Genomic DNA, 26401 nt, shown 5'->3' on the forward strand with positions numbered 1-26401 from the left:
AAAATGAGTCATTGAATCCAAGTGTTACTAACAAAGGAATACTTGAATTCTAATTTAGTCATGTCTTTTTTAAAGACCATATGTGACAAGTATTTTTTAAATAACTAGGCTTTTCTTTCAAAGTTCAAAAATGAAATTATATAAATTAATTGGCTTATTAATGGTTCAGCCAACAGCCACAAGGTCAGAGTACTTTCATAGGAGAAGAAGGGATGAAGTGCTCAAAAACAGCTTGTGGCTTCTTTGCATTTTTACATGAAATGTCTTTTAGCATTCTTAAAATGTGGGAATGTTTGGAAAAGGTATTTGTTGTGAATTACTTCTTTGTCTGGGACTGAGTATTCAAAACATCTGAATCTGTGTGATCTCATATTTCCACACTTGATCTTCTTTATAAATTGTGTCACATAGCCCTCAGACTTGGTCTCTCGTAAAATAAAATACAAATTATTAATATTTTATGTTGAGAATAACAGCACATCCACCCATAAATGTATTTGAGAATTTATTAAAATATTTGCTAATGATATGAGTGCTTTCCAGATAATATTCACATTTCAAGCTAAAGATTTTAGAACCCTAACTGCTGAAACAATCTTAAGGCTCTTTCTTCACTCATACCTCACCTTAGAAAACAGCCACCAAATATCCAGGAATCAACTGAACGGGATTAAATTCCTGCAGGTCCACTTACTTTATCCAGTTCTCATGTGATGGGCACACACACAAACACACACACAGTGCCTTAGCCATGAGTAATATAAGCAAAAGGACACCTTGGTTTGCTGTGAGCAGATTGAACACCTAAGGTGAATATGAGACCCAGCTTCTAGACACATTAGGATGTTTGCCTAACCTCCTTTTGAACAATCCAGTAGTGATCAAGGAACCCATATATTGCTTTGCAGTGTAAGCAGGCTGAAAGCAGAATACCACATATCAATGGGTGATAAAATTAAATTGTTCTTTGGATTATAATATGGAAGTCCTTCTTTTTCTCTCTATAGATTCCAAATCCTTTATTTGATCTGGCTGGAATAACGTGTGGACACTTTCTGGTACCTTTTTGGACCTTCTTTGGTGCAACCCTAATTGGAAAAGCAATAATAAAAATGCATATCCAGGTAATTATACCCCCTGATTCACTGCCTAATGATGATGAACCCATTACAAGACAATGAAACATGCTCATTCCTAAGTGAATTATTTAGTTATTCTTTCTGCTTTTTTGGTTGGTAGCTTACTTAGGTAATACAGCATAGAATGTCATTTGGAATTAGTGACCTCCTTGTTTTCTTTCTTTTCTTCTTTCTTCTTCCCTCCTTCCCTTTCTTCCTTCTTTCCTTCCTTTCTCTCTTTCTTTCTTTATTTTTTGTCCTGTGAAACTATTTATCCAGGACTTTCACCAAACAAAAATAGTGTTTGTGTGCAGAAAGATGCACATCATTTTTATATACACAGCCCAAAAAATGTAGTTTTTTGTTTGTTTTGTTTTGTTTTACCAACCACAAGCTGAGAGAATATTGCCATTCACTAATTCTTACTTTCTTTCACATACTCTATATATAGAGAGTGTGTAAAGCATTTCCTCCCATGTTACCAATATCCTTTACCGAAAAACAGCCAGATGTTAGTGTGGGAGGAGAATGGGGAAGAAGAGGGTCTCTGAAGAGGCGAGGAGATGTGGGTTGTGGTCAGAGAAGTGAGAATCTGCTAGTCCTCAAAGCCACTCTTAACAAAATCTTTAGGATGGAGGGTGTGTGCATGTGTATGTGTGTGTGCACACATATATGAATAGAGAGGAGAGAAAAGGTTAACAATTTAAACGAAGGGAAAATGGATATGTGCTTCTAGAACTGTGATATGAATTACTTCCTTCTAAGGGCAGATCTCAATAGAATAAAATAAAAATTAACCTGGAAAGAATTTGTTTTAAATCAGTATGGTTTGTAACAAAGAACGTTATTAACCAAAAGAAAAGAAAGAACAACCAAGCGTGGTGGCTCACGCCTGTAATCCCAGCACTTTGGGAGGCTGAAGTGGGCAGATCATGAGGTCAGGAGATCGAGACCATCCTGGCCAACATGGTGAAACCCTGTCTCTACTGAAAACGCAAAAATTAGCTGGGCGTGGTGGCGCACGCTTGTAATCCCAGCTACTTGGGAGGCTGACGCAGGAGAATCTCTTGAACCTGGGAGGTGGAGGTTGCAGTGAGCCAAGATCACGCCACTGCACTCCAGCCTGGCAACAGAGCAAGACTCTGTCTCAAAAAAAGAAAGGAAAGAACAGTGAAGTTCTCTGCCCTTGTATGATTCCATGATAATTACAAGTGTGTCTATCCCCAAAGTTTCTATGTTAATACCTCTCTACTTCCAGTTCTTAGAAGGGAAGAATGAAACAGGAAAACTTCGGCTGCTTCTACTTATCCAGTTTGTAATCTTAGATTTTGGCATTTGGGTCAAGTTTATTGCGTCTGTCCTCTGTTTTCCTGCCATAATCACTCAGAATTTCATGATGTTTTTCCTACTTCAAAGAATATATTTCCTCCCATTTAAATTAAGTATTTTGTTCAATCAACGAACACAGGTTTTTTAATATTACAGTGCTAGTTACTATGGTTAAGATTTAATACTGGCCAGATGCAGTGGCTCACACCTGTAATCCCAGCACTTTGGGAGGCCGAGGCGGGTGGATCACCTGAGGTCGGAAGTTCCAGACCAGCCTGACCAACATGGAGAAACCCTGTCTCTACTAAAAATACAAAATTAGCCGAGCGTGGTGGCGCATGCCTGTAATCCCAGCTACTCAGGAGCCTGAGGCAGGAGAATCACTTGAACCTGAGAGGTGGAGGTTGCGGTGAGCCGAGATCGTGCCATTGCACTCCAGCCTGGGCAACAAGAGTTTGTCTCAAAAAAAAAAAAAAAAAAAAAAGATTTAATACCATACAGGATTTTTTCAAATAATAAAATATGGTGAATAATAAATTATTTTCAATGTATCTGAAAATAGGTTTTTCTTTAATCTTTAGAGTTGTTTCTAGAAGAGAGCTGTCATTTAGCTTCTTGCAGTCCTTAATACCTAAGGAAAAATAACAGATTATTTTATTTCATAACAAGAACTTCTCTAGTAATCCATAAGTTTTATGTGTCCTGCTTTATACCTCTTGAATGCAGTGCCTTTCTATAAATTATAGTAAAACGTATTATGCCATAAGTACCCTATCTGTAGTGGTAAGATATGCAACTTACCAGACCTTTCATTTCAGAAAGATTTAAAACTAGTATATATTTAAACATACTCACATTTTTTCAATTTATGATGATTGATTGATTGATTGATTGATTGATTTTTGAGACGGAGTCTCTCTCTGTCACCCAGGCTAGAGTGTGGTGGCATGATTTCAGCTCACTGCAACCTCCGCCTCCCAGGTTCAAACGATTCTTTTGTTTCAGCCTCCAGAGTAAGTGGGACTACAGGCGCATGCCACCACACCCAGCTAATTCTGTATTTTTAGTAGAGATAGGGTTCACCATATTGGCCAGGCTGGTCTCGAACTCCTGACCTCATGATCCGCCCGCCTTGGCCTCCCAAAGTGCTGGGATTACAGGCGTGATCCACTGCGCCTGGCCGATGAGTGATTTTTTTATGGAACTTCACACTTTAAAGCACTTATCTATATGATTTAATTCTTATAATCCTGGGATAGAGGAATTACTATACCCATTTTGTAATTCTCAGAGGTAGGGAGGTTAATAAGTAATAGTTGCTTAAGAGAGTAAGTAACAGCTGGAATTTGAACCCAAGTCTTTTGACTTCAAGTTCAGTGTTCTTTCCATTCTTTTGCATTGCCTTCTTAACTTTAATGTATTGATATGATTAAGGAAACTGAATTGTTTAATGCCTGCTATTGATCAGGACCTGTGCAAGGTAATTTGCAGTAGTTATCTCATGGCAGACAATCTTGAGAGGTCGTTATTAACCACATTTCATAGATGAGGGAACTGTGTTAGAGAAGGTAAAATACTTGCCTAAGGCCCTAGAATCCAACCAAGCTCTGTAAAGATAAAGCTCTTTCCCTGTATCTATGTGGAAGCAAAAAAGAAAAAGAAAGCTAAAATCCATTTATGTTTCTGAAAGGAAAGAATCTGAGTTCCTTCACTGAACTAAGACCGTGGGATATGTTTGCTGTGTTCCATCGTATCATAGTGACATGCTTTGTAAAGGCATGTCACTTGATGTACATCCAGATGTAGCTTAGGGTAACAAACATTTCTCATTCTATGGGTAAACAATATTAGTAATATAAACATTTTAACCATTCTGAAATAATAGTGGGAAAGCCACACACACACCGATTTTTTTCTACCCTAATAGTAAACCTGTCTCCTTGTCTGCTTTTCTTTCTTCCCTTTTTCCTCAGCTTAAAATTAGACAGCCTTCTTTAATAAATATTGCTATTTTTATTGATGTCTTCCTCTTAACCTTCCCCTAAAAGATTCAAATCAATCTACCTATAATGTTAGATCAGATTTCCCCTTCCACTGCACAGAGTCAAGTACTCTGTCTGTAGAAGTATCCTTAGATAGGAAAAGGCATGAGAAGAGTATCTTTTTAGAAAAAATTTTTTAAGAAGTAGTATCCTTAGAGACATTACCTTTGTCCCAAATAATTAAGAAAAGCAACATACTCATTCATGTTATTTCATGTACCATTTAACTTACTTATTGTACCCTTAAAATACATCACTGTTCTTTATTATCTCTCTACCTTCACACTCACCAGCACACACACAGTATTATAAACTCCCAGGAGGGCAGAGATTTTTGTCTGTTGGTTCACTGATGTATTATAATGCCTAGAATAGCATCCAGGAGATAGTAGGCACTCAATATTTAATAACTGAATCTGTCTTAAGATTCTTCTTTCTGGCCAGGTGCGGTGGCTCACGCCTGTAATCCCAGCACTTTGGGAGGCCGAGGCAGGTGGATCACAAGGTCAGGAGATCGAGACCATCCTGGCTAACACAGTGAAACCCCGTCTCTACTAAAAAAATACAAAAAAATTAGCTGGGCATGGTGGCGGGCACCTGTAGTCCCAGCTACTCAGGAGGCTGAGGCAGGAGAATGGCGTGAACCAGGAGGCGGAGGTTGCAGTGAGCCCAGATTGAGCCACTGCATTCCAGCCTGGGCAACAGAGCAAGACTCCGTCTCAAAAAAAAAAAAAAAACAAAGATTCTTCTTTCCAATGAAGGACTTATTTTACAGATGGTTCCATCTTTGTTCATTCTAGCACAATTAGTTTCTCCCTCCCATGTCTTTTTTCCTCCTCCTCTACCCTTTCCTTTGTTTCTTCTATGCATGTGGTTAAGAGGGCTCTTCCGTGGTCTGTGCCTTTTATTTATTTTGTAGAATTCCCACTCAGACCTCCAGCCTGAAAGACTAAGACATATGTTCTTAAATGTGTGACACATTTTTTGTCTAACCCAGAACAGTGACTTTTCAAGCTGCTACATACAAAAAGAAAATCTTGTTTTGCTGTTTTGCATTGAAATTGTGCAATTATTTAGGCATTGGCTTATTTTGATTGTTAAGAAATGATAGTAGGGAAAGTTCATGGTGATGAAATCACTGGAAGGCAAGAACTACTAGCTCTGTTGATTAATAAAAGATTTATAGCTCTAAATAACTGGTTTTTGGTATAGACCCCCTGCTTTTCTTCACAAATTATCTGTGATAATAGCCTTGCTAGCTTCATAATATTCACATACCAATTGTATACCTTTGCCTTATTAGTCTTCTTGCCAGAAATAATGTACGTTAGTCTAACCTGTCCAGGTTCCTGAGATTCATAGTGAGTGGATAAAAAGAAGACTACTGTTGGCTGGGCACAGTGGCTCACGCCTGTAATCCCAGCACTTTGGGAGGCTGAGGTGGGCAGATCACGAGGTCAGGAGATCGAGACCATCCTGGCTAACACAGTGAAACCCCATCTCTACTAAAAATACAAAAAATTAGCCGGGCGTGGTGGCGGGCGCCTGTAGTCCCAGCACTTTGGGAGGCTGAGGCAGGTGGATCACCAGGTCAGGAGTTCGAGACCATCCTGGCCTCCTGGCCAGCATGGTGAAACCCCATCTCTACAAAAAACACAAAAATTTGCTAGGCGTGGTGTCGTGCGCCTGTAATACCAGCTACTTGAGAGGCTGAGGTAGGAGAATGGCTTGACCCTGGGAGGCAGAGGTTGTAGTGAGCCAAGATGGCGCCACTGCACTCCAGCCTGGGCAACAGAAGGAGACTCCGTCTCAAAAAAAAAAAAGAAAAAGAAAAAAGAAAGAAAAAAAAAAGGGCCGGGCGCAATGGCTCATGCCTGTAATCCCAGCACTTTGGGAGGCTGAGGCAGATGGATCACTTGAGATCAGGAGTTCAAGACCAGCCTGACCAACATGGAGAAACACCGTCTCTACTAAAAATACAAAAAAAAAAATTAGCTGGGCATGGTAGCGCATCCCTGTAATCCCAGGTACTTTGGGAGGCTGAGGCAGGAGAATCGCTTGAACCTGGGAGGCGGAGGTTGTGGTGAGTTGAGATCACGCCATGGCACTCCAGCCTGGGCAATAAGAGTGAAACTCTGTCTCAAAAAAAAAAAAAAAAAAAAAAAAAAAGGAATACAAAGCTGATAACATTTGAGTTAAATGTTATCTTTTATTTTATTTTATTTTTGATATGGAGTCTCCTCACTCTGTCATCAGGCTGGAGTGCAGTGGTGCGATCTTGGCTCACTGCCACCTCCGCCTCCTGGGTTCAAGCAATTCTCCTGCCTCAGCCTCCCAAGTAGCTGGGACTACAGGCACAGGTCACCACCCCCAGCTAATTTTTGTATTTTTAGTAGAGATGGGGTTTCACCATGTTGGACAGGATGGAAATGTTATATTTTATTTTTAAAGAAATTTAAAAATTGCAATTAGGGGCACAATCTTACCTCTTTATACTATTACCAGAATTGTGAATTTATGTTGGTTTTTTGATGACTAAATAATTTATTTTAACTGGTGTTTTCTTTACAGAAAATTTTTGTTATAATAACATTCAGCAAGCACATAGTGGAGCAAATGGTGGCTTTCATTGGGTAAGTAATTCTTCAAGGACTAATATTAATATAATTACTCTTTAAATGGGAGTAAATGTGTACAAGACTGAATTGAAATAGAATTTTTGACATAGTTCTTTATTTTTTGAGGAGCAAAAATAACTTGCTGTTATTAGTAAATGAAGAATACTTTCTTGTTCTATAGTAGGGAAAGATAAAGCTTACATTATCCCTGTTTAATTGTAAACCAAACATCTATCAAGTCATATAATTCTGGGTTTAAAAGAAGCTTTGGGGTTTGAATCTGTAGCCCCACCAAAGAAATAAGAAATTGTCTTTATATAAAAGATATGTGTATATCATTGCAGTTTAATGGTGCTTTAGTACAATGCTGTGATTTTTGACCAAACTAGATGCCAGATACACAGCTGCATTTAATGTAAATATAAATCTTACATAAAATTTTAGTATTTTATACAAAACCTAGCCGGCCGTGGTGGCGGGCACCTATAGTCCCAGCTGCTCAGGAGGCTGAGGCAGGAGAATCGCTTGAACCTGGGAGGCAGAGGTTGCAGTGAGCCAAGATCATGCCATTGCACTCCAGCCTGGGTGACAGAGCAAGACTCCATCTCAAAAAAAAGAAAATTTAGTATTTAATTAAGTAAGTCATGTTAGATGGCATAATATTAACAAAATTTGTCAGGTCTCTATTACTTCACTAGAGAAAAATTAGGTTATTTTAAAAGGCTAAACTGGCCAGGCACGGTGGCTGATGCCTGTAATCCCAGCACTTTGGGAGGCCAGGGCAGGCGGATTGCCTGAGGTTGGGAGTTCAAGACCAGCCTGACCAACATGGAGAAACCCCATCTCTACTAAAAATACAAAATTAGCCGGGCGTGGTGGCACATGCCTGTAATCCCAGCTACTAGGGAGGCGGAGGTTGCGGTGAGCTGAGATTGCGTCATTGCGCTCCAGCCTGGGCAAGAAGACCGAAACTCCGTCCCCCCAAAAAAAATTAATTAAAATAAACTGCAATAAAACCAAAAGTTGTTAGGTTTTTAAATCATTATTATAGGGGAGAAGTTTTCTTTTCATTCAGTAGTACAGCTGCCCCACGGTGGAAAAGTATCAAGTTTAAGTGCCCTTTGTTTAGTTTTAATGTAAATCTTTATCTTAAAAGCCACTTACAGAGCAAACATTTATGGAAATTTTTGCTATTTAAAAAAAGAATGCCACTTGATGTTGAGTTTGTGACTATTGGTTTTTTTAGTCATATATATGTTCATTCTTTTCTATGTATTGTAATAAAATAGTTTTTAATACTTGCTAGTTCAGCTTTAATAAGGAAAAAATATATTCTTGAGCTTGTACTCAGTGGAGCCAGTCATTAGTTTCATTAATTCCTGAGCTTATCAGTGTGGATTATAACTTGTACACTAAAATTTACATTTAAAATTAAAATTAAATTTACTCTAGTTTTTTGCTGCCTGAATCCTTACAAATAAAGTATTTTATATGTGACCATATATCACATAAAGACAAAGAATATTCTTGTCCCTTATTTTTTATTTATTTATTTATTCATTTTTGTAGAGACAGGGTCTCGCTTTGCTGCCCAGGCTGGTGTCAAACTCCTGGTTTCAAGTAGTCCTCCCACCTCAGCCTTCCAAAGTGTTGGAATTACTGGCATGAGCCACCATGCCTGGCTTCCCTTATGTTTTTGGTTTTTTTTGTTGTTGTTTTTGAGACAGAGTCTCGCTCCAGGCTGGAGTGCAGTGGTGCAATCTCAGCTCACTACAACCTCCGCCTCCCAGGTTAAAGCAATTCTTCTGCATCAGCCTCCTGAGTAGCTGGGATTACAGGTGTACGCCACCACACCCGGCTAATTTTTGTATTTTTAGTAGAGTTAGGGTTTCACCACATTGGTCAGGCTGGTCTCAAACTCCTGACCTGGTGATCCGCCCATCTCGGCCTCCCAAAGTGCTGGGATTACAGGTGTACGCCACCACACCCGGCTAATTTTTGTATTTTTAGTAGAGTTAGGGTTTCACCACATTGGTCAGGCTGGTCTCAAACTCCTGACCTGGTGATCCGCCCATCTCGGCCTCCCAAAGTGCTGGGATTACAGGTGTACGCCACCACACCCGGCTAATTTTTGTATTTTTAGTAGAGTTAGGGTTTCACCACATTGGTCAGGCTGGTCTCAAACTCCTGACCTGGTGATCCGCCCATCTCGGCCTTCCAAAGTGCTGGGATTACAGGCGTGAGCCCCCGCTCCCAACCCCTTATTTTTTAAATGTAAGGAAAACATTTCATTTATTCTTAGAGACTACTACTCTACCTTGAGACTGCAGAGCACAGTGCATATAACACCATGCATTATTTGTTCTTTTCTTATACTGAACATTTATAGAAAGAAGTTTTTCAGCTACTCCTGCATCCTCACCATGAGTACCTTCTGTTTCCCCAGCCTTTGGAGTTTCTAGGAAGTTAAATTACTTAGCTACTTGTTTCATCTACCGATATATCCAGTTTCACTCTCTTCCAATCTGTTCACCATATTGCAGTCAGTAACCTTTTTGAAATTTTAATCTGAGCATATCATCACCACTAGAAAGGGAGTCTTCACTCCCTTTCTCCTCCTCTTCTTGAAACCCTTCACTTACTTGTTTTTCCCTTCATTCTTTAGATAAAGCCAAAACTCCTTACCAGGGTTTATAAGCCCTCTCTGTGTTATCTGTCCCCTCTAGTTTCCTCTGCTCAAACTACTTTGTCCATATTTGAGTCTCCCACCACTGGTCTTTGCTTGTGCTTTTCTCTTTGCCTAGTTCAAGATTTCTCAACCTTGGCACTATTGACTTTTTAAAGACCAGATAATTACTTGTTATGGGGAACTGTCCTGTGCATTATAAGAGATGTAGCATCATCTTCCTCCTCTACTCACTGCTTGCTACTAGTACCTCCCAATCATGACAATCACAAATGTCTCAGACATTGCCAAATGTCACATGGGGAACAGACCACCACCCTCATTGAGAATCACTGGCCTAAACAGTGTCCTTTAGATTTTAGCCATTGCATTCTCAGAAAGCATTCCCTGACTTGATCTAATACCATCTTTACCAGGGGCCTTTCTTCACAGCAACGTATACTACATGCACTTATAGTTATATTGTTACACTTACGTTTGTAGGAGTGTGTGATTTACTGTCTTTTTACTGTTAACCTGTAAGCTTCTCAAAGGCAAAGATTGTGTCTATTTTTGTTTACTGTTATGTCCACTGGTCCTGGCGTCTTGACTGACATATAGCAGATGCTTGGTAAATCTGCTGAATAAGTGAACACATGACCAGTACAAATTAGAAAATCATTGGTATAGCCCAGATTCTTCTATTTCCGCAGCCTTTAGAGTTTTTATGAAATTGTATTATTTATCTATGGTAAATAGAAATGCCTTTAAGCTTAGGCCAATGTGGTTAAGTCATAATATCTTATGTCTTTCTTTCTTTTTTTTGTTTTTTTTTTTGTGTGTGTGACGGAGTCTCACTGTGTCGCCCAGGCTGGAGTGCAGTGGCGCGATCTCGGCTCACTGGAAGCTCCGCCTCCTGGGTCCATGCCATTCTCCTGCCTCAGCCCCCCGAGTAGCTGGGACTACAGGCGCCCGCCTCCATGCCTGGCTAATTTTTTGTATTGTTAATAGAGACAGGGTTTCACCGTGTTAGCCAGGATGGTCTCGATCTCCTGACCTCGTGATCCGCCTGCCTAAGCCTCCCAAAGTGCTGGGATTACAGGTGTGAGCCACTGCACCTGACCTATCTTACGTCTTTCAAAGTCAGTAATTTATTTTAAACCCCACTGGCATGGCCCCTCAAAAAATTCCAGTGATCCTTTACTCTTAAAGATAAGATGGTTTTGAATATAGTTATGCTAAAATATTCAAGACCTACTGGATTCAGATTTGTATTGAATTAAATGAGTTGTGTCATATTTGAAAAATTATTTTCAGGAGACAGATGTTGGAATGTCCTGATGTCCTTATCATTTTCCTAGCACTGTCTACAGGGATTACCTCAGCTACTTTTCTTTTTTTTTTTTTTTTTTTTTGAGGCGGAGTTTCACTCTCGTTGCCCAGGCTGGAGTGCGATGGTGCTATCTCGGATCTCGACTCACCGAAACCTCCGCCTCCTGGGTTCAAGCAATTCTCCTGACTCAGCCTCCCAAGCAGCTGGGATTATAGGCATGTGCCATCATGCCCGGCTAATTTTTTATTTTTAGTAGGGACAGGGTTTCTCCATGTTGGTCAGGTCACCTGAACTCCTGACCTCAGGGGATCCACCCGCCTGGGACTCCCAAAGTGCTGGGATTACAGGCGTGAGCCACTGCACCTGGCCTTTTTTTTTTGAGATGGAGTTTTGCTCTGTCGCCCAGGCTGGGGTACAGTGGCACAATCTTGGCTCACTGCAACCTCCGCCTCCTGGATTCAAGTGATTTTCCTGCCTCAGCCTCCCAAGTAACTGGGATTACAGGCGTGCACCACCATGCCTGGCTAATTTTTATATTTTTAGTAGAGATGGGGTTCCACCATGTTGGCCAGGCTGATCTCAAGCTCCTGACCTCAGGTGGTCCGCCCACCTCAGCCTTCCAAAGTCCTGGGATTACAAGAGTGAGCCACTGTGCCCGGCCATTCTTTTCTAGATAATATATTAAACAGTATAAATAATTAGACTCAGCAGATGCTAGTAAAGCTTTATTATCAGATCCCAAAGGGCATCCTTTTAGTCTTTGTCATTAATAACATTATCTTTTAATCAGATTCTCCAGTTGAGCATGACATGATTGGTTTTTTTATGTTTTGAAGTAGGAAATACTTTTTTTTTTTTTTTTTCTGAGACAGAGTCTTGCTGTGTCGCCCAGGCTGGAGTGCAGTGGTGTGATCTCAGCTTACTCCAATCTCCGCCTCCCGCGTTCAAGCAATTCTCCTGCTTCAGCCGCCTGAGTAGCTGGGATTACAGGTGTGCACCACCACACCTGGCTAATTTTTGTATTTTTAGTAGAGATGGGGTTTCACCATGTCACGCTGGTCTTGAACTCCTGACCTCAAGTGATCCACCTGCCTCGGCCCCCCAAAGTGCTGGGATTACAGGTGTGAGCCACCATGCCCAGCCAGAAATGCTTTTAAATACAAGTGTTCAATTGAAAATTAATAAGTAGCCTCACCAAACCTAAAATGGAGATTAAGTTCAATAAAGAGAACAAATTTTTAGTAGACCCAAATATATGATTTCATATCATAATTAATAGATTAGTACTTTATTTCAGAAAAGAGGAGGTGAACAGCTGGATTTCCTCACTAGATACACTGTCTCTAACCTGCTGTAGAAACATTCTCCTTTAGATCATTTGAAGCAAGGAATTCAGGACTAGCCTGGAAACATAGTAAGACTCTGTCTCTACAAAAAAACGCACTAACAAATTAGTTGGGCATGGTGGTACCCGCCTGTAGTCCCTGCTACCCAAGAGGCTGAGATGGAAAAATTGTTTGAGGCAGGAGGTTGAGGCTGCAGTGAACCATGATCATACTACTGCACTCCATCCTAGGCGACAGAGTGAGACCCTGATTCTTGAAAAAAAGAAAGGAAGAAAGAAAATAAACATTCTCCTTTAATTGTTAGTTCTCTCCTTCACACTGTTAAAACCCTGAATGGGCCAGGCATGGTGGCTCACGCCTGTAATCCCAGCACTTTGGGAGGCCAAGGCGGGTAGATCATTTGAGGTCAGGAGTTTGAGACCAGGCTGGCCAACATGGTAAGACCCCCATCTCTACTAAAAATACAAAAATTAGCTGGGCATGGTGCCGCATGCCTGTAATCTCAGCTATTTGGGAGGCTGAGGTAGGAGAATTTCTCGAACCTGGGAGGCGGAGGTTGCAGTGAGCCGAGATCACACCACTGCACTCCAGCCTGGATGACAGTGAGATATGTCTCAAAAAAAAAAAAAAAATCGGGCCGGGGGCAGTGGCTCATACCTGTAATCCCAGCACTTTGGGAGGCTGAGGCGGGCGGATCACAAGGTCAGGAGATCAAGACCATCCTGGCTAACATGGTGAAACCCAGTCTCTACTAAAAATACAAAAAAAAATTAGCCAGGTGTGGTGGAGGGCACCTGTATCTCAGCTACTTGGGAGGCTAAGGCAGGAGAATGACGTGAACCCGGGAGGCGGATCATGCAGTGAACTGAGATCACGCCACTGCACTCCAACCTGGGTGACAGAGCGAGACTCTGCCTCAAAAAAAAAAAAAAAAAATCGCTGAATGGTATAGCAAATCATCAAACTGAATTAGTAAACTTCAGAATGCAGTCTTTTGAAGGATATTTAAAACCTTGCAGTCACAAATAAAGGAGAGATAACTTGTCATGGTAGAGAACAAAATCAAAAGACAAGCAAGAAAAAAGCCAGCAGCAGTTGAAATTTAAAATAAAATTATGAGATAATAAGGCAAGGAAGAATGAAAAATGAATCCCGGGCCGGGCGCAGAGGCTCACGCCTGTAATCCCGACACTTTGGGCAGATCACCTGAGGTCAGGAATTCGAGACCATGCTGGCCAACATGGTGAAACCTTGTCTCCACTAAACATACAAAAATTTGCCGGGCATGGTGGCAGGCACCTGTCGTCCCAGCTACTCAGGAGGCTGAGGCAGGAGAATCACTTGAACCCAGGAGGCAGAGCTTGCAGTGAGCTGAGATCACACCACTGCACTCCAGCCTGGGCGACACAGCGAGACTCTGTCTCCAAAAAAAAAAAAAAAAGGGTATCAAAAATCTTTTGGCTGGGGCCGGGCACGATGGCTCACATCTATAACCCCAGCACTTTGGGAGGCCAAGGCAGGTGTATCACCTGAGGTCAGGAGTTCGAGACCAGCCTGGGCGACCTGATGAAACCTCATCTCTACTAAAAATACAAAAAATTAGCCGGGCGTGGGGGTGGGCGTCTATAATCCCAGCTACTCGGGAGGCTGAGACAGGAGAATCACTTGAACCCGGGAGGTGGAGATTGCAGTGAGCCAAGATCGTGCCAGTGCACTCCAGCCTCAGTGACAGAGGGAGACTCCTTCTAAAAAAAAAAAAAAAAAAAGGACCAGGCACAGTGGCTCATGCCTGTAATCCCAGCACTTTGGGAGGCCGAGGTGGGCGGATCACCTGAGGTCAGGAGTTCAAGACCAGCCTGGCCAACATGGTGAAACCCCATCTCTACTAAAAATATAAAAATTAGCCAAGCGTGGTGATGGGTGCCTGTAGTCCCAGCTACTCAAGAGGCTGAGGTGGGAGAATCTCTTGAACCCAGGAGGTGGAAATTGTAGTGAGCCAAGATTGCGCCACTGCACTCCAGCCTGGGTGACAGAGCAAGACTCCGTCTCAAAAAAAAAAAAAAAAAAAAAAAAAAAAATTGGCTTGGCATGGTGGCTCACGCCTGTAATCCCAGCACTTTGGGAGGCCGAGGCAGATGGATTGGTTGAATTCTCAGGAATTTGAGTCCAGCCTGGTCTCGAACATGGCGAGACCCAAAGTCAGGTGATAGAACCAAAGAACTAGGGAACTTCTAGCTCAAAAGGCTTTATGTTAGTTGTGATTTTTTTTTTTTTTTTTTTTTTTTTTTTTTGAGACAGAGTTTTGTTCTATTGCCCAGGCTGGAGTGCTGTGGTGCAATCTCAACCCACTGCAACCTCTGCCTCCTGTGTTCAAGCGACTCTCCCGAGTAGCTGGGATTACAGGCACCTGCCACCATGCCTGGCTAATTTTTGTGTCTTTAGTAGAGACAGGATTTCACGATGTTGGCTAGGCTGGTCTCAAACTCCTGACCTCGTGATCCACCCGCCTTGGCCTCCCAAAGTGCTGGGATTACAGGCATAAGCCACCGTGCCCAGCCCTTTTTGTTTTTTTAATTACGATTTAATACTAATTTTTACTTAATTTTAGACTTTCTCCAGTGGGAGAGACCTGTACATATTTCTTAAAGAGCATAACCAAATCTAACTTTTAAAGTTATGATTAAAATGACATGTTCCCATATTCTCACCAAATAGGGGATGTGAATTCCCAGAAAATAACATTAAGCATATGACTCGCAGCAAACCATATGCAGAACATTGGCTCATTGTCATGTTGCCAGGGTCTTATTGGAAGACAAAGTCCCCAGTTTTACCACACAAGAAAAGTTTCCATAACTCAATCATTGAACTTGAGGGCTGGGGGATGGTGTTGGCTGGAACAGGGACTTTTTACCAGATACAGAATGTTCCATGCTCTTCTTTGCTGTCTCCTATTTCTGAGCTAACTTGATGCTTGACCTCAGAGTCAGGCTTGCCTGTGGCAAGAGAGATCATTTTAACCAGTGAGTAATAAAGTGCTTGAATCCGAATGTTGTTTCTTATCCCTCACTCTATGGAAAGTGGTCAGAATGAGCTACGTGGGCCTGGACTTTTTCTTCTACAGAAAGAAAATCTGTCTTTTCATTTTAAAGGATAAAATGGTCCATGTATTTGATTCTCTTTGACTTTGATCATTGAAAATAATCAGAAAAAGTTATGGAAGTGTGGAACCCCAGCATTTGTATTATCTGATGAAAGGATAGAATTTAAGGCTTAACACAGGGTTTAAACCCCAGCTGCCGAGACTCAGTTATACAGTCTAACATAACCTCTTTCTGCAGCTTGGGAAAACCCCTTTCTCTTCTTATCTGTGGTAGTTTATATATCCTTCTCTTTTGACAGTTAACCTTTCTATATGTTTGTTATGGATATTGGGAGACCACATAAAGGTTAAAACAGGAGTTCTGGAGTTAGACTGTTAGATGAGAAATGGGTGCATTGTATTTGGAAGTTACCGTTGACCATTTAATGGAGCATTTTAGTAGCATGATGAAAATTAAAACCCAAATATATTGGATTACATGGAATTGTGGGCTAGAGGAAAGGTCAAGTGAAAGTCATGTCTGACACATTTTAATTGTTTTGTAAATATTTGTTGACCAGATGAATTAATTCATTCATTAAATAGGAGGGACCAGTGTGTATTTTAGGCTGAGGGAAAAACTCTAGTAAAATGCTAGAGATAGAAAATATAAATGAAGAAAGGGAAGGATGTGGGAAGGAAATTAACATTCAGTAAGCACCCACTGTGCCAGATGCTTTACATAAATATTCATTTCATATCCATAACAAAACCTGTTAGGTACTATTACAGAGAAGTTAAATTCATATAAATGATAAGAGATGATTGAGATAGGATCAATTCTGGAGTGGATTGATTATCCTCATGAATCAGTTCTTTCTTGAAAACTGGAGTGAAGACTCCAAGATGTTTTGAGGCAGAGAAGGGGGACACTCCTGAGGGAGCACTCTGGAAGCCAGTGAAGTCATTTGCTGGAAGTTGGAAATTTAGACTAGAGCACCAGTTTCAAACAGCTGCTGTGTGAATTTGGTAGGGATGCAGCATGAATTCTGTCTATTCTCCTGTGCACACGTGCATCCACCTGTGTGCAGCTGTAGCTAGTTACTACTGTGGTTACTTTCAATGAAAAACCTACTGGTTTCTGTAGTGTACATTTAAGTGCATTTTTTCCCCTCTCCCAGCATCCTTCTAGATAGAGTTCCTTGAGGACAGAGATCATAACTTTTTTTTAAGTGAGATTGAATTTCAATCAATACTGTCATTTTTTTTTTCTTTTTTGAGACAGGGTCTCGCTGTGTTGCCCAGGCTGATCTTGAACTCCTGTGCTCAAGCGATCCTCCTGCCTCAGCCTCCCCAAATGCTGGGATTACAGGCATGAGCCACTGTGTCCTGCCAATACTGTCACTTTTTTGGTTTTTTTGTTTGTCTGTTTGTTTTTTGAGACCAAGTCTTGCTCTGTTGCCCAGCCTGGAGTGCAGTGGTGTGATCTCAGCTCACTGCAACCTCTGCCTCCTGGGTTCAAGCAATTCTTCTGCCTCAGCCTCCCAAGCAGCTGAGACTACAGGCGTGCACCACCACCCCCAGCTAATTTTTGTATTTTTACTAGAGTCGGGGTTTCACCATATTGGCCAGGCTGGTCTCGAACTCCTGACCTCGTGATCCACCCGCCTCGGCCTCCCAAAGTGCTGGGATTACAGGCATGAGCCACCGTGCCTGACCTACTTTTTTGTTTTTTTGAGACAGAGTCTCAGTCTGTTGCCCAGGCTGGAGTGCAGTGGCATTATCTCGGCTTACTGCAACCTCCGCCTCCCGGTTCAAGCAATTCTCCTGCCTCAGCCTCCTGAGTAGCTGGGATTACAGGCGCCTGCCACCACGCCCAGCTAAGTTTTTTGTATTTTTAGTAGAGATGAGGTTTCACCATGTTGGCCAGGCTGGTCTCGAACTCCTGACCTCAGGAGGCCTCGGCCTCCCAAAGTGCTGGGATTACAGGCATGAGCCGCCGTGCTGGCCTGATTTTTAAGTTTTAGAACTCAGTGAGTCTTCAAACCAGTGCAGATCTGTCACTATAAAAAGCTGCCACCAGGCCCACTCACACCTGTAATCTTAGAACTTTGGGAGGCTGAGGCGGGATTGCTTGAGCCCAGAAGTTTGAGACCAGCCTGGACAACATGGTGAGACCCCATCTCTTGAAAAAAATTTAAAAATTAGCTACTGTGGCCCCAGCTACTCGGAAGGTTGAGGCAGGAAGATTGCTTGAGCCCGGGAGGTCAAGGCTGCAGTGAGTCGTGTTTGTGCCATTGCACTCTTGAGTGGGCAACAGAGCAAGATCCTGTTCCCAAAAAAAAGCTGCCACTGGGTCCAGGTGCAGTGCCACTCGCCTGTAGTTCCAGCTACTTGGGAGGCTGAGGCAAGAGACACAACCTCTTTAAAAAAAAAAAAAAAAAGGCTGCCACCAGTCTGTCATTTTCTATAAATGCAATCAGTTGATTTTTAACAGAGTTTTGTTTTGGCAACCAATCAGTTTTACCTAGTCCTTATAGACCACTCCTTTAGCTCTGGCCACATTCATCAGCACAAATGCCTGCTTTTCTCCTGCTGCTCAAGTCTGCCTTCTGAAATGAGGTTTTGTTCTCTAGAGCTTCTCTTTAATGTTAGCTTATTTCAAAGAGTAGCTGCTAATGATAAGGAGGTCTAACCTCCAATCTGATTCTTACAGAAAATAATGCTAAATCTCCAAAAGCTAGGGCAATTGCAGATTATTTTGTGATAAAATATGCTGTAAGGCAGTAGAAACAATGTACCTGATAAAATACACCTGGAGAAAGCATGGTCTTCCTTCTACACAGCCAGAAAGAAACCCATGGTGTCATGTGTTCACAATACCACTCTGCGTACAATGGACTAACTTAAGTACAAAAGAAGTTTTAATCATTTGAAAGGGCACAGATGTGAATGAAATTCAAGACGTTTTAATCCCAGATCCTGGGGTCAAATCACAACGAATTTTAGAAGGTGCCAGAGACTGTCAGTCCAAACTTGTATATATGAGAAAGCCCTAGATTTTCTAGTATAGTGTGTGATTTTCATCCTGAATTTATTTTATGTTGGGGTGCCATTCCAAGATCCTGGATGTAAAGAAACATGATTAGGGGGCTACCACATTTCAGATCCAAAGCAAGTAGAATACATCAGTTACCAGTTTTTTCTTATAGTACCAGCTTCAAAGATTCATATACTCAGCCAGGCACAGAGGCTTATGCCTGTAATCCCAGCATTTTGGGAGGTCAAGGCAGGAGGATCACTTAAGGTCAGGAGTTTGAGACCAGCCTGACCAACATGGTGAAACCCTGTCTCTACTAAAAATACAAAAACTAGCAGGGTGTAGTGGTGCCTACCTGTAATCCCAGCTACTCAGGGGGTTGAGGCAGGAGAATCGCTTGAAGCCGGGAGGTGAAGGTTGCAGTGAGCCGAGATTGCGCCACTGCACTCCATCGTGGGTGATAGAGCCAGACTCCGTCTCCAAAAACAAAACAAAACAAAACAAAAAGATTCATGTGTTCTATTCAGTTAAATGGTAAAGATAATAACACTTTCATTCCAGTCACAGGATAACTAGATCCTTTTTTACTAGGTTAAATATGTGTTTATTTTCAGTTAGCACCTGTTCATTTACTTATTCTGGATTAATAAAGGGCTGAAAGGCTGTAGATATTAATGAGTCAGCATGATGGCCTTTGGCTTCTTCAGAAAGATTGCATGATAAACTCCCCCACCCTTTTCCGAGCAGTCTACCTTACTAGGAAAGGCAGTTTCATGTGGAGGGCAATCTGTCATTTTTGAATAAGGGCAAGAGTCTGAGGTCCATTCTGAGTCACTATGAATAGAGCTCTAGTATTGGTTGGTCCCCAGGGAAACTGGTGGTTAAATACTGTGAGAATCTTTATCAGACAGGAAATGACAACTCATTAAAATACTAGCCGTTAAGCCTGTTTAGATCACTGCCTAGGGGGTAGGAAGGAAAATTTAACTCTATAATGTTTGACTAAAATGTGCACATTTCTGAAGATGGAGAATTATTTACAAGACTGTTACCGAGAAAGGGAATTGCTAGGCTGTCTTGTTGCTAATCTTCTCCCACACCCTCTTTTCCTCTTTTGTACATATAACAGATCAGCTTGTAATGGGAGTAGGATAGGGAAGGGCTTTAATTTCATTCCTGAAAGTGTATCCTACTATTGCCTTAAATGTAAAATTCAGTCTCTTCAGCAGAAGAGGCGGTTGTTGGCTTCAGTTAGAACAGTATCATTTTCTATATAGGAGTCTACTCCTGTGCTCCTGGGCCAAATCTCAATTGATAGAATTCTCTGGGGTCAGAGGATAAATTTGATGTATTGATTTACATACAGTGGTCCTCATTCAATCAAGAAAATTCTAAAAATCCTGATATTCATTTAGAACATAATTAAATTTTATAACTCTGGGCGCAGGTTTTCAGTCTCCTGAAGTTGGGCTATCCAGATTTGGTGGGGGCGGGGACAGGGGCTAGCTCTGTTGCCCAGGCTGGAGCAACATCTGCCTCCCAGGCCCAAGTGATCCTCCCACCTCCTGTCGCATGCCAGCATGCTCAGCCAATTTTTAAATTTTTTGTAGAGAGGAGGTCTCACTATATTGCCCAGGCTGGTCTTGAACTCATAGGCTCAAGTGATCCTCCCACCTTGGCCTCCCAAAGTGCTGGGATTACAGTGAGCCACCAAGCTGAGCACTCTTTTCTTTTTATAAGTACCCTGACCTGAATCTTCTCCTGAAAAAAATTTTTTTTTCATTTATAAGCTTTCAGGGATCTGACTTATGACACCCTGAGATTCTTTAGACTTTGTGATTAATCATCAGAGGGAATACTAACCCAGCACAAACAATGAAATAAAGGTAAAAAACTGTTGTGCCCAGACTTTTTTCTAAGACAAAAGGCTTATTACTCTTTGTAAAGAGGCTATCGCCTCCTTACTAGAATTTATGTCAGAATGTTTTTCAGGAGGGTAAATATAACCTATATGCTCACATTAATGCTGAGATCCTCAAAAAAGTATTTGAGAAAGGAGCAGAGCCTATATTAAATAAAAAATTTACTTTATTAATGCTGGTAAAATATTCTTAGGCTTAGAGACTTCAACTGCTTAGACTTTAAGTATACACTCTGTAAATAGGGCTAAACAAGGTGAATCAATCTTTTTTGTTGGTGTTTTAAGAGACAGGTTCTCCCTCTGTAGCCCAGGCTGGGGTGTAGTGGTGTGATTTTAGATCACTACAGCCTCAACCTCCTAGGAGGGCTCAAGCAGTCCTCCCCACTCAGCCTCTTGAGTAACTAGGACTACAGGTGTGCACCACACCTGGTTAATTTTCTGTGTGGGTGTAGAGACAGGAGTCTTACTGTGTTGCCCAAGCTGATCTTGAACTCTTAGACTCAAGCAGTCCTCCCACCTCAGCCTCCCAAAGTGCTCGGATTACTGGCATGAACCACCCTATCCTGCCTGGCCAGATTTCAGATCTTATTTATTTATTATCTATCTATCTAATCTATTGATTTATTGAGAGAGAGACAGGGTCTTGCTCTTTCACCAAGGGTGGAGTGCAGTGGTTCAACCCTAGCTTACTTTAACCTTGAACTCCTAGGCTCACAGGATCCTCCCATCTCAGCCTCTTGAATAGCTAGGACTACAGGCACTTGCCATCACACTCAGCTACTTTTTTAAACTTTTGTAGAGACAGGGTTCTCACTATGTTGCCCAGGCTGATCTCAAACTCTTGGCCTCAAGTCCTCCTGCCTCAGTCTCCCAAAGTGCTGGGATTACAAGCATGACCCATCACACCCAGCCTAAAATACAGATTTCTTGTCACATAAGTGATTTCCAGAAGCAGAGTAACATATATATTAAAAACCATAGAAAAATAATAGATTTTGTTTGCAATTTGGCAAGGGCTCTTGGCAGAATTTTGCCCAAATGTTATTTTGAATGGATTTTTTTTTTTTTTTACAATATTTAAGCTTGCCAAGAAGTTTGTCTTAGGTCTGTTTAACAGATTCTAGGTATGTAAGCATGGGAAAATATTGTTCCCATGAAACCAATTTTGAGCTCTGAGTAGGTTTCAAGTCTGTGTTTTTTTCTTTAAATAAAAAAAAATTTTTATTTGCATTCCTGAGTTTTTTTTTTTTTTAACAGAAGTTAACAATAACAAAAGTGTAAAAATTGCCACTAGCATCATTTGTTGGAAATGTGTTTGTTTGTTTCGGAGACAGGATCTCACTATTTTACCCAGGCTGGAATGCAGTGGCTATTCACAGGCGTGATTATAGCTCACTAAGCCTCCATCCCAACTCCTGGGCTCAAGAGAGCCTCCTGCTCAGCCTCCAAATTAGCTGGGACTACAGGCATGCGCCACCATGCCTGGTGGAAAAATTTTTTTTAATCTTATGTTTGCTGTTATGTTTGTGCCAGGAATAAAAATATGAAGATACTACTACCCACTAAGATTTTTCTACCCACTGTGTTCAAGGTTCACAGCAAGGAAAAGCAAATGAGATCAACGTTTTTTTTTGTTTGTTTTTTTTTTTTGTCGCCTAGACTGGAGTGCAATCTCAGCTCATTGCAGCCTCCACTACCCAGGTTCAAGCAATTCTCGTGCCTCAGCCTCCCGAGTAGCTGGGACTACAGGCACGTGCCATCACACCTGGCTAATTTTTTTATATTTTTAGTAGAGACAGGATTTCGCCATGTTGCCCAGGCTGGTCTCGAACTCCTGAGCCATGGTGCCCGACCTACTTCTTTTTTTGTTTTTCTAAGGCTTTCTCACCTAGAGCAAGTACCTACTTACATAGCTAGTTTAGGTATATTTTAGTCCTGGAGTTGACTGAAAAAATAGTTCTATGTCCATTTGTTCTCCTCCTACTTTATGTTCTTCTATGTCACAAAATTGTAATTATTTGTTTTGTTTTGTTTTGAGACAGAGTCTCACTCTGTCGCCCAGGCTGGAGTGCAGTGGCACAATCTCGGCTCACTGCACCCTTCGCCTCCCGGGTTCAAGCGATTCTCCTTCCTCAGCCTCCCGAGTAGCTGGGATTATGGGCGCCCACCACCGTGCCTGGCGATATTTTTTTTTTTTTTTTTTTGTATTTTTAGTAGAGACAGGGTTTCACCATGTTGGCCAGGCTGGTCTCGAACTCCTGACCTCAGGTGATCTGCCCGCCTCGGCCTCCCAAAGTGCTGTGATTACAGGCATGAACCACCACGCCCGGCCGAAATGGTAATTCTTTGAATTTAATCAGAGCTTAAGGGCAAATTGGAGGACTTCCCCAACTTAACTATGGGATGAGATTAGCATCTTTAGCAATGTGCACAGGGTTGCAAGAATGTAATGGCTTAGGGAGAATGGCATTTAGGGTATTTCCTAAACCAACTATAGAAAGCCTTTGAACTGTGTTGCAAATTATTACTCCCACCGTGTGTGCACTTTAAATTAATCTTAAGTGTCAGAATGGACTCTTGCTTCTGGTCTGCTGCTTGAGAATAACTTGACACATGAGATTTAGAGCTGGCATTATTGTTTGCCTTAAATGCATGTTAAGAGTGAGAGCTGTAATTTCTATTTTTATCTAGTCCGTTACTAAAATAGCTTTAGTGATAATTAAGCAAACTATAGTATAAGAGTACTTTGTTGAAGCTGAGGCATCCGTAGCCTAAGTCATTGTAGAGGTAGAGAAATGAAAAACAGAAGTAACTAAAATTTTGATGACAGTTTGGGAAACCAAGGTGGGAGGATCTTTTGAGGCCAGGAATTTGAGACCCGCCTGGGCAACATAGTGAGACTCCATCTCTACAAAATATAAAAAGAAACATAATAATAATAAAACTTTTAACCTCTTGTCTGTTTTCAACTGTTTTCCTAGTCTTTCATGGAAACCTCCATAGAGACACATAACAAATTGGTATATTAATCTCAGCATTATCCTCAAGATAAGTTATACATCATGTGAATACACATCATATGATGTACTCTATCAGCTAAAATGTATCTATCAGCTAAAGTGTATCTCTTTTTAAAATTATTATGGGTACATAAAGTGTATCTCTTAATGGACTTACAATGGTAAATTATTTACCTTCAAATTATTTTGAAGGGAATCTAGAATTATTATTTCCAGTCCCTTCCTCATTTCCCTAAACAACAAAAACATTATACTCTTTGTAACATTTGGGTCTTGGTTCTTAATTTTCTCTTAAATAATGGCTTGACTATGGCTATCCCTGGTAGATTTAAATGACAACTTACAGTACTGTTTTTTATTTTTGTTTTTGTTTTGTTTTGAGACGGAGTTTCCCTCTTTTTCCCCAGGCTGGAGGACAATGGCGCACTGCAACCTCCACCTCCCGGGTTCAAGCGATTCTCCTGCCTCAGCCCCCCGAGTAGCTGGGATTACAGGCGCCCGCCACCGCACCTGGCTTATTTTTTGTATTTTTAGTAGAGACGGGGTTTCACCATGTTGGCCAGGCTGGTCTCGAACTCCTGACCTCAAGTGATCCGCCTGCCTTAGCCTCCCAAAATGCTGGGATTACAGGCATGAACCACCGCACCCAGCCTTGTTTTTGTTTTTGTTTTTGTTTGAGACGGAGTCTCACTCTGTTGCCCAGGGTAGAGTGCAATGGCATGATCTCAGCTCACTGCAACCTCCGCCTCCCAGGTTCAAGCGGATCCTCCTGCCTCAGCCCCCACTAGTAGCTGAGATTACAGGCATGTGCCACCGTGCCTGGCTACTTTTGTTTTTTGGGGGGGGGGGGTTGTTTTTTTGTTTTTTTTATTTTGAGACGGAGTCTAGCTTAGCTGCCCAGGCTGGAGTGGAGTGGTGCGATCTGGGCTTACTGCAACCACCATCTCCCGGGTTCAAGCGATTGTCCCATCTCAGCCTCCCAAGTAGCTGAGATTACAGACACCTGCCACCATGCCCAGCTATTTTTTTTTTTTTTTTTTGAGACGGAGTCTTGCTGAGCTGCCCAGGCTGGAGTGGAGTGGTGCGATCTGGGCTCACTGCAACCACCATCTCCTGGGTTCAAGTGATTCTCCCATCTCAGCCTCTTGAGTAGCTGGGATTGCAGGCACTCTCCATCATGCCCGGCTAATTTTTGTATTTTAGTAGAGATGGAGTTTCACCATGTTGGCCAGGCTGGTCTTGAACTCCTGACCTCAGGTGATCCACCTGCCTCGGCCTCCCAAAGTGCTAGGATTACAGGTGTGAACCACCGAGGCTGGTCTAATTTTTGTCTTTTTGGTAGAGACAGGGTTTCGCCATGTTGGCCAGGCTGGTCTTGAACTCCTGACCTCAGGTGATCCACCTGCCTCGGCCTCCCAAAGTGCTAGGATTACAGGCGTGAACCACCATGGCTGGCCTAATTTTTGTCTTTTTGGTAGAGACAGGGTTTCACCATGTTGGCCAGGCTGTTTTGTTTTTTTGCTTTTTTGTTTTTTGTTTTTTTTTTTTTTGAGACGGAGTCTCACTCTGTCGCCCAGGCTGGAGTGCAATGGCGTGGTCTCAGCTCACTGCAACCTCCACTTCCTGGGTTCAAGCTATTCTTCTGCCTCAGCCTCCCGAGTAGCTGGGATTACAGGCGTGTGCCACCACACCCAGGTAATTTTTGTACTTTTAGTAGAGACAGGGTTTCTCACTGTGTTGGCCAGGCTGGTCTCGAACTCCTGACCTCGTGATCTGCCCACCTCAGCCTCCCCTGGTGCTGGGATCACAGGCGTGAGCCACTGCACCTGGCCAGAGTACTGTTAAAGTGAAAACATTGATTTATGAGAAGGAAAGTTCTTATAAATATGCAGTTTTTTTGTTTTTTTTTTTTGAGACAGAGTTTCACTCTCGTTGCCCAGGCTGGAGTGCAATGGCATGATCTCGGCTCACCACAACCTCTGCCTCCCAGGTTCAAGCAATTCTCCTGCCTCAGCCTCACTAGTAGTGGGGATTCTATCCATGTGCCACCACGCCTGGCTAATTTTGTATTTTTAGTAGAGACGGGTTTTCTCCATATTGGTCAGGCTGGTCTCGAACTCTCGAACTCAGGTGATCCGCCAGCCTTGGCCTCCCAAAGTGCTGGGATTACAGGCATGAGCCACTGCGCCCGGCCACATAAATTTGCAGTTTTCAAAGTCAACCTTTTTGTGCATATATTTATATACACAAAAATACATATATTTAATATATTAAATATTTAAAATATTTTATATATTTGTTATATTCATGTCATTTATTTCTAGTCTAAATGGATGAGCTATTTGCATTCCCACCTGTAATATATAAGGAAAGATTACTAGTCTGCCTCCCTAATATAAGTCCACTTAAAAGTCAGGGCCAGGAGCGGTGGCTCAGTGAGAGGCTAGTCTGAAGGTAATGAGTTTTCTCGATTGTTCACAGCATCTTTGATGTCTGTCACAGGTCTTCTAGTCTGATCAGTGCAGTATTCACATTTATTATATATGTCTGTTCAGGCCTTTTGTACCTCCTTCAGTATTCATTAAAGAATCTTTTTTTTTTTTTAATTTTTATTTATTTATTTATTTTTATGAGGCAGGGTCTCTGTCACCGAGGCTAGAGTACAGTGCAGCCCTGAGCTTCCTGGGCTCTCACTGTAGCCTCCTGAGTAGCAGGGACTACAGGCACATGCCACCATTCTCAGCTCATTTTTGTATTTTTTGTAGAGACAGGGTTTCACCATGTTTCCCAGGATGGTATTGAACTCCTGGGCTCAAGCCATCCTCCCACCTTGGCCTCCCAAAGTGCTGTGATTACAAGCGTGAGCCACCGCACATGGCCTAAACGA

General features: G+C 42.0%; 1 protein-coding gene across 4 annotated transcripts in view; it reads left to right on the forward strand.

The window, feature by feature from the left end:
* VMP1 (vacuole membrane protein 1) overlaps positions 1–26401 on the forward strand; it is a 135636-nt gene that overhangs the window by 103210 nt on the left and 6025 nt on the right. For 3 of the 4 annotated variants that reach the window (XM_063798065.1, XM_024350103.3, NM_001242611.1), the window contains 2 exons: positions 1008–1124; positions 7061–7122. In XM_063798065.1, the coding sequence (XP_063654135.1) occupies positions 1008–1124; positions 7061–7122 (179 nt within the window). Of the gene's footprint in view, positions 1–1007; positions 1125–7060; positions 7123–23921; positions 25210–26401 lie in introns of all 4 variants that reach the window. The other variant, XR_010152726.1, reaches the window with a different exon arrangement.

The sequence above is a fragment of the Pan troglodytes genome, chromosome 19 (genome assembly GCF_028858775.2).
Source record: "Pan troglodytes isolate AG18354 chromosome 19, NHGRI_mPanTro3-v2.0_pri, whole genome shotgun sequence".
NCBI classification, from domain to species: Eukaryota; Metazoa; Chordata; class Mammalia; order Primates; family Hominidae; genus Pan; species Pan troglodytes.